This window comes from Ceratosolen solmsi, unplaced genomic scaffold, assembly GCF_000503995.2.
Source record: "Ceratosolen solmsi marchali unplaced genomic scaffold, CerSol_1.0 scaffold30, whole genome shotgun sequence".
NCBI classification, from domain to species: domain Eukaryota; kingdom Metazoa; phylum Arthropoda; class Insecta; order Hymenoptera; family Agaonidae; genus Ceratosolen; species Ceratosolen solmsi.
In genome coordinates, this window is record NW_011948421.1 from 9,478,360 (window position 1) to 9,487,125 (window position 8,766).

At 21.2% G+C, this 8,766-nt stretch overlaps 1 protein-coding gene across 1 annotated transcript; it reads left to right on the forward strand.

The window, feature by feature from the left end:
• Positions 1-779: 779 nt before the first annotated feature.
• LOC105361600 (endoplasmic reticulum metallopeptidase 1) lies at positions 780-8,299 on the forward strand. The gene is made up of 14 exons (XM_011498850.1): positions 780-900; positions 973-1,519; positions 1,591-1,718; positions 1,792-1,923; positions 1,984-2,104; positions 2,716-3,018; positions 3,091-3,320; positions 4,197-4,374; positions 4,431-4,615; positions 7,066-7,221; positions 7,302-7,507; positions 7,599-7,711; positions 7,781-7,956; positions 8,022-8,299. The coding sequence occupies exons 1-14, from the start codon at positions 898-900 to the stop codon at positions 8,184-8,186; spliced, it is 2,643 nt and encodes an 880-aa protein (XP_011497152.1). The 5' UTR covers positions 780-897; the 3' UTR covers positions 8,187-8,299.
• Positions 8,300-8,766: the final 467 nt, after the last annotated feature.

Below are 8,766 nucleotides of genomic sequence, written 5' to 3' on the forward strand. Positions count from 1 at the left end.
TTTACTTTTAATTTTCTTTAGTAGATATCAGAAAATATTTTTTAAAGTGGACTTATTCAACACTATTCGAATGCTGACAATTTATATTCACACTCCGTTACAATCATTTGATGTAATCTACTGTTCATATAATAATATATTAATGTATGAAAAAAATTATTTCTACTAAAGTTTTAAAATTAAATTTTATATCGAGTAATAAATATTTAATATATCAAATTATTACATATACATGTATGCACATTAAAGTTTAGTTTATATTAATCTAGAATATTATGATTCAATTCTGTTTAATTATAAAGAAAAATATTAATCGCGTTTATAAATAAAATTTTTAAAAAATATAAACAAAATTTAATAAATTAATATATTAACGTCATAAATATATTTAAATTGGGTAATTTTAGTTTAAATAAAATAAAATATGTACACAAATATGAATATTAAAATATTAATGCAAATATTAACTGTAAATAATACTTTATTTTAAATTCGATTTTACCTACAATTCGAAAAATATATTAAAATTTAAAAGTGTACTTATTAATTTCATATAATAGTTTATATGCTTAAAATTAATTTCGAAAATTCTCCTTTTTATAAATTTTAAGTATAATATTTAATATTTCAATAACTGATGTATTTATTTTATTCATTTTTAGTATTTTTTAAATACCTTGATAAATTCATTTTGATATAATACACTTTATAAGAGACGTAAGTTTAAGGCAATGCTACAATACAGGAAATGCTGTATTCTACTTTTGTTAAATTAAGGACATATGTCTCTTGTAAAGTATGTTCGATAACGAATTTAAAGAAGAATGAAGTTATTCATCATATAAAAACTGCGTGGTTAAATTAATTGAATTATTTAATTAATAAGACATACCAAAAATGGTTATTTTTTATATTTAAATAATAAGATTAATTAAAAGTTTTGTAAATGTATTTTATATTTTTTCTAAATAGAGTGAAGGAGTAAGATATCGAAATCATTATGTTCAGAAATCATTAGAAGAATCATTTATTAAATCTAAAGCAATAAACAAAGCTAAGTGCATTCAACAAAATGCAACCCAACATTTTTCATTTGCTCTTATATTCCTATTATTATTATCTTTGATAGTTATAGTTTTAGAAAAAATTTTACCTGATCCCAAATTAATTAATTCTGAAAGACTTCATCCTGATAAATTTATTGCTGAAAGAGCAAGAGCTCACGTTCATAATTTAACCTCTATTGGTCCTCGTGTGGCTGGTAGCTATGAAAATGAAGTGCTGGCTATCAATTTTTTAACTAGTACAATAAATGATATAATAAAAAAAACAAATCAAAATCACAAAATTTTGATAGATATTACAAGACATAGTGGGAGTTTTGCTTTACCATTTCTTGATGGCATGACACATATCTATAAAAATGTACAAAATGTAATAGTTAAACTTGGACCACATCAACCTTCAAAGCATAGTCTTTTATTAAACTGTCATTTTGATAGTTTTGTTGAAAGCCCAGGTAAATTATGTAATTTATTTTGTTTTTGTCACTGATATACTAAAATAATAAAAGTATTATTTAATTAAAAGGTGGTTCAGATAATGCAGCAGGTTGCGCTGTGATGCTAGAAGTTCTTAGAGTAATTTCAGAAAGTACCAAATATTTAAAAAATAATATAATTTTTTTATTTAATGGTGCAGAAGAAAATATTTTACAGGTAATCTTACTTGAATTTAATTTAAATTTTAAAAACTCATATTATTTTTAAAATAATAAGATCGTTATTACAGGCTTCACATGGATTTATAACTCAACATCCTTGGGCCAAAGAAGTTAAAGCATTTATTAATTTAGAAGCTTGTGGTGCTGGTGGAAAAGAGCTTTTATTTCAAGCAGGCCCAGAAAATGCATGGATTCTTGAAGTATGTTTAATCAACTAGCACCATTTTTTAGATAATAACGCATTCTAAATTTTTTTTTAGATATATTCTCAATCTGTACCATATCCTTATGCTTCATCATTAGCACAAGAAATATTTGAGAGTGGTATTGTACCTGGAGATACAGATTTTCGAATTTTTCGAGATTTTGGAAAAATATCTGGTAAAATTTTTCAATTTTTAATCTTAAGCTAACTAAAATAAAATTTTTAATTTGTAATTGTTTAAAAAAAATTTAATAAAAACATAAAAGATAATTTTAATCAAATAAAATGCAAAGAATAAGTATAAGTATTGTCTTTTTGTGATACAATACCATATTCAAATCCTTTTACAAAACATCAAATAATACACAATAATACCTTTAACTTGTTATTAAATTTCTATAAATATTCAAAAAATATTTTGATACTTTATAATTATAATTTTTAATATTTTCAATTGAAAATATTAAATTAATTTTATTCAGTGATGTTATAAATCATTATAGATTTATTTGATTTATATATATGAATGAATTATACAATTTATTCTTATTTTTATAATAATTTAATTGTTCAAAAATAATTTTAATGTAATAATAATTATATTAAAATTAATTTATTTTGTTTTAATTGATTTTATCATTTGTAATAACTAGAAATTTTTTTGGAATTGTTTACCTTTCAATCATATATTTTTTATCTTGGTATTATTGTTAATGTTTATTATTTGTTGTAAAATAGTTGTAATTTATATTTATACAGTTTTTGTTAATCTCTGGTTGATATTTAGGATTAGATTTTGCTTGGTCAACAAATGGTTATGTTTATCACACAAAATTTGATTCCATTAATCAAATACCATTAGGGTCACTACAAAGAACTGGAGATAATATTTTGAGTCTTTCACTTGCTATATTATCTAGTCAGTATTTAACAGAGGAAACACAAATTTCAGAAGGATCACTTGTATTTTTTGACTTTCTCGGTCTGTTTGTTATACGATGGCCTGAGTATATAGCAAAAATTGTTAATGTGATTGGTATTGGAATTGGATTGTATTCTATTTATACAGATATGCATAGCACAAGAAAAGGCAAGTTATTAAATTATTATGTAATTAATGTAATTTATATTATTATTAGGGATTTAATTTTGTATCTTGTAGATGTAAAAAAATCAAGATATACTAAGGAATTGATAATATGCATTGTAATTATAATTTGTTCCTGGATCATATCAATGATTTTTATGACTATTATTGCTCTGATATTTACTAAACTTGGCAAAGTGATGAGTTGGTATGCTCGGCCAGCATGGCTATTTTTTCTATATGTTTGCCCAACTATTGCTATTTCAATGATTTTTTTCATTCTTATGGGTGCTCGACAAAAACAGGTCTGTGTATGTTGTAATATATCTATTTGATATACTTCATGTTACTTAAAATAAGAAGCAAAGAATATATTTTTTTTATTAAAAACCTATGATTATGTTTTTTAATCCAAAACAACAAAAATTAAATTTTTTTATGCTATTTGCATTTAAATTTATTCTAAAAAAGCAACAAAAAAAACATAAAGACGAAAATATTCAAATTTAATAACTAAATTTTTTAAGTTAAATTAATTATACATTTCTGTTCAAATTTGAAAAAGTAAAATGGGAAAAGTATTTTGGTAATAAATCTAACACAAAATTTTAAGAAAATATTTTCTACTGACTTGTTTCTATGGTAATTAATGTAATTATTTTGATTATATATCTAAATTTTTAATAACATTATTTAATATGAAAAAATTGTTTTGAAATATCTATGTAGTATGCTGATCTATTTATTTCAAAATAAAGTCTAGTAATAAAGTCTTCAAAATAAAATCTATATATTTCAAAATATTTCAAATCAAAATATTTTAAAGCATAATTTTCATTCTAAAAATTTTAACAATCTAATTATATTTATAAATATACATATATACATGACAAATAAAAGGAATAGGTTAATTTTTAAATTACTTTTAAAAAGTGGAAGGAATCAAAGAATTACACGAAGAGTCAAATGAAATTGAATTAAATTTAACAGAAAAATTTTAATATACATTTTAGTATACATTTAAATTAAAACCAGATATGAATTAATTTAAATCTTGCAATTCAAGTAATTATAAGCTATAGTATTATCATAAATGATAAAGTATAAACAAATCTATACTTATATTATATATATCTTCCTTGTTCAATTTTAACTGTTTTTTTTACTTTAATGTTTTATAGAATATCAGTTCTTGGATTTTATATCAGCTATATTTTGATGCTTATAGCATGTTATGGATATTAATTTTATTTTTGTGCATTTTACTGGATATTAAGTCTGGTTTTATACCATTACATTGGGTACTGTTTCTTTCGATTGGAAATATTATACGCCAAAATTTCTTCAATAAATGGAAAGGTAATATACTGTAAGGTTATTATAATATAAATAGCAAACTTTTATTAAACTTGCAGATTGGAAATGGTTGTGTTATCATATGGCTACTCTAAGTTTACCTTATGTACAATCATTTTATTTGTCTGTTGGTGCTCTTTATCTATTTATTCCCTTAATGGGTAGAGTTGGTGCCAGTATCAATTCCGAAGTTCTTATAGCTAATATATTATCAATTCTCTTCTGTCTTCTACTTAGTTTCACGGTAATACATTCATAGTTTGATATTATAATTTAAATTAATAATCATCAATAAAATCATACAATTTATATCTATATACTCAACATTTAAAAATTTTTTTTTTAATATTTTATTTTGTTTAATTATGAATTTATAATAAACTATTTGAAACTTAAAAGAAATTTATTGAAAATGAATTGATCAGAAAGTAATTTTATTAATATGTATAATACTATTTAAAACAATCTTTATGTACATTTTGGTTTGCTAAGACTTCTCAAAAAATAATTCTTTAGTTATAGTTTTTGATCATTTAACTATTATATGTCTATACAAAATATTTAAATGAATTTGTTTATTGATATTTTTTTTATGTCATTGAAAGTACAAATATCAGTGATTTTGTAAAAACCTGAATGAAAATATTTTACATACATATAAGACATTACAATTTGCTATTATAAATTGAAGAAAATTAAAGAAAGAATTATAATCATTCTGTTTGATTATCAAATAATTAAAAAATGGTTTAGTAAATTTTATTCTATTTATATTAACATTAATAAACCTGAAATTAAGTATGTTTTCGAACAAAGAAACTGATTGCATAGATTAAATTTGTTCAAAGATCACCATTTAGAAATGTACAATATCAGTAAATAAACACCTTGATGAATATAAAAATTGTATTTTGCACATGCAAATGAATATTAAAAACTTATAATTGAACTGTTTATGTACAAAGATACAAAAAAATGGAATAACAAAATTTTACGTTTTTTATAATAGTTTATGACATAACATTGGTAAATGTACAAAGTAAAATAATAATGTTTCTTATCTTTTTAATAAAATAATATTTTTAAAACAATTTATTAATTTTGCCAAAGATATAATAAATAATTTAATATTTTTTCTTTATGTTATTCTTTGAATTATAAATTCGTATGTATTTATAAATATTATAATCTCAATTATTTAAATGAAATAGTGCTTTATTAATTTAATTATTTAAGATTGTAACAAGTTAAAATGCTCTAATAATATAATATAACACACACGAGTATCAGAATACGTTGAAAAAAATATACCTAAAAAATATATTCATATGCATTATTAAATTTAATATTATCATTAGCAAAAAAAGATTAGTAGGATTAGAAAAACTTATTAAACAAAGTTTCGATCAAAAAGTAGATCGATCAAAAGTTCGATCAAAGCACATTAAATCATTCTTAAATAAAATTATATTAAGGGTTTCAGTCTATAAAAAATTAAGATACAATTAATATCCAAATAAATATAAGTGAAAGTAACCTCAAAATTAGATAGCTTTTTTAAAGTTTTGGCTTTTTTAAATGGTATGGTTTTATTTAATTGCCTAAAAGTATTCCTTTTTAGATATTCATGATCTCTATTTCTTATTTATAAATGAACAATTATTGTATTTTTATAAGGCTAAAAATTAAAATTAGTCTATATATAATTTAATTTGCTTGAAAAACACTATTAAAATCAATATACATTCTTAGAAGAAATTTTTCTAAAATTTTTTCTAATAAGTTGAATATATTACACATTATCATCAGTAATTCTTTATGAATATCATTATTAATAGTTTTAAAATCATCAAAAATAATAAATAGAAATTAAACATTGAGTTCCAACTTTATTAAATTATTCTAATAATATATATTACAATATTAAGTTTATAGATAAGATTATCTTAAAATTATGCAAGAAATATCTTTGGAAAATACTATTTCATTAGTTGTAATATGTAATAAAATTATTTAGAGAATCAATTGCTTATTCGCCGTCTTTAATGTCAGCATAATTGCAAGTTCAGTGCTATTTAAAAAAAAAAAAAAAAAAAATACAGTTTTATTTTGCACTGATACAATGTATACTTTTAAAACTATAAAAAATATTTATTATTGACATCATCAACTGTATGTTTCAATACTGTCAATAAACTTTGAATGACATCACAGTTCATTATTATATCTATATTTCATTAATGCATTTGATTCGTATTAATTATATTTTATTTATACATAGATCTATAACTTAATATTTTATATCCTTGTCGTATATTTATATTATACAAAAAGATTTTTTAAATTCAGTTTAAATATTAAAGATGTAATTAACACAATTCTAATTGTGTTGAAAGTGAAACTGAAGAAAACTATTTTTGAACGTGGCATATCATAATTAACAAAGTTGTCAGAAAAACAAAACAAAATAAATTAATAAATCAATATTTATTACTTTTTGCATTTTAATATCACAAAATATCATACTTGTTTACTTTTAAAATATATACATAAATGCATTTGAGTACGTTTAGTTTTGTTTTTAACTAAAATTATTCATATAAATAATTTTTTTTAATGTATATACTAATAAATATTTATACTGGAATACTTATACAAATTGTATGGCTTTGTGATACGTAATTGAATTTTTAGATGCCAATGGTTATACTTGTAAAAAATGGACAAAAAGTTATTAGTACATTAATTGGAGTATTCTTAATAGCAACTGGCATATTATTTTTTACACCTCTTGGATTTCCTTACACTGGAGATCCTATTTCTCCGGCTCCTGAAAGATTTATGATTGTGGTACTGTGTTTAAATAAAGTTTTTTTTAGATTTTATAAATGGTAAAAATATTAAAAATTATTAAAACTTTCAAATTTTAGCATACTCAAAGACAATATTATAATGCAGATGGTATTCTACGTTATTCAAGTTGTGGATATTGGATGGTTAATTTAGATATGAATAGTCCACATAGTATTAAGACAATAGTACCAGAAGTAGATGCTGCAATATCAACTATAGATGATTGTAAAAATGAACTATACTGTGGTTTACCATATTTAGTACCAGTAACTACTTTCCTGTGGTAATAAATATTTTTAATTTTTTTTAAATGTTAAAAATACTATTATATAAGAAATATAGTGTATAATAGTATAACATTGTATAAACCTTAGGAAAACCAATTGGATTTCAGGACCTCCACCACTAATTAGCATTCCAACAACTTTAGAGTTAATTGAAAAACTAATCAATGGAAATTCAATTTCTTTCTCCTTTAATATAACTGGTAAAATCAATGTATATAATGGATAATCCGTATATTGACTCTAAACAAATTCGTTTTTAATTATTTTAGGCCCTGATCATATTGGTATAATAATATCTCCTTACAAAGATATACAATTAACGAAATGGAGTATATTGAATGAAAAACCATTACAAGGACCAATATGGAATAAAAGAGAAACTTATTTTGTATACTATTCATGTGTAAAAGATTGTGAACCACTTAATTTCTCTGTGGAATTAAATGTATTTTATAAATTTTTATTATATAACTATAAGAATCTATTTATGTAAATTTATTAATTTTTCAGATACCAAAAAATTATAATGGTCAAAGTCTGTCAATTGCTTTAGCTGGACACTTTTTACATGGAGAGAACCAACATTCTTTAAAATTTAAAACTTTTCTATCACAATTCCCAACATGGTCTGTTATTACCTCTTGGACTGCATCTTATACATCATGGCAGTTTTGAATAGCTATTAAAATATTTTTAAAAGCTATGAAAAACATCAGAATGTATAATCATTTGACGACTGCATGATTGCAGTGAAATTGAATCATAACAAAAATTATAAGTAGTATATATGCAATTTTTATAATTAAAATATTAATATAATTAAAAATTAAATATTCTTTTAAATTACAATATAAAGATTTGAAATTTGAAATACTTATAAAATTAAAGTTTTAAAGTTCTTAAAACTCTTAAAATTTTAAATATTTTCTATTTATTTTTAATATTTAAATATTTAATACTATGACTATCTAACTTTCATTGCTTTAAAAACGAGAGTAAATTGGTTTGACTTAATATAAAACAAATTAAATTTTCTCAATTGTAAAATTTTATATTTTAGTTTCAGAGGAATAGATAAATAAAAGAATTTAATTCTATTTATAATATAATTATAAAATAGTATTGTAAGTGTATTTATGTAATTATTATTACACTAATCTTTATCACAAATAATAGTACCAAATAAAATAAATATACTGAGAGTATATAAATAAATATTTAACTATAATTCATAAAATTATATTTATATTTGAAG

What these genes read in the sequence shown, in the direction of transcription:
- LOC105361600 (XM_011498850.1), top strand. An exon ending in CAGAAGAAAATATTTTACAG is followed by an intron (nt 1,719 to 1,791) that starts GTAATCTTACTT and finishes TCGTTATTACAG; the next exon opens with GCTTCACATGGATTTATAAC. An exon ending in TTTCTCCTTTAATATAACTG is followed by an intron (nt 7,712 to 7,780) that starts GTAAAATCAATG and finishes TAATTATTTTAG; the next exon opens with GCCCTGATCATATTGGTATA.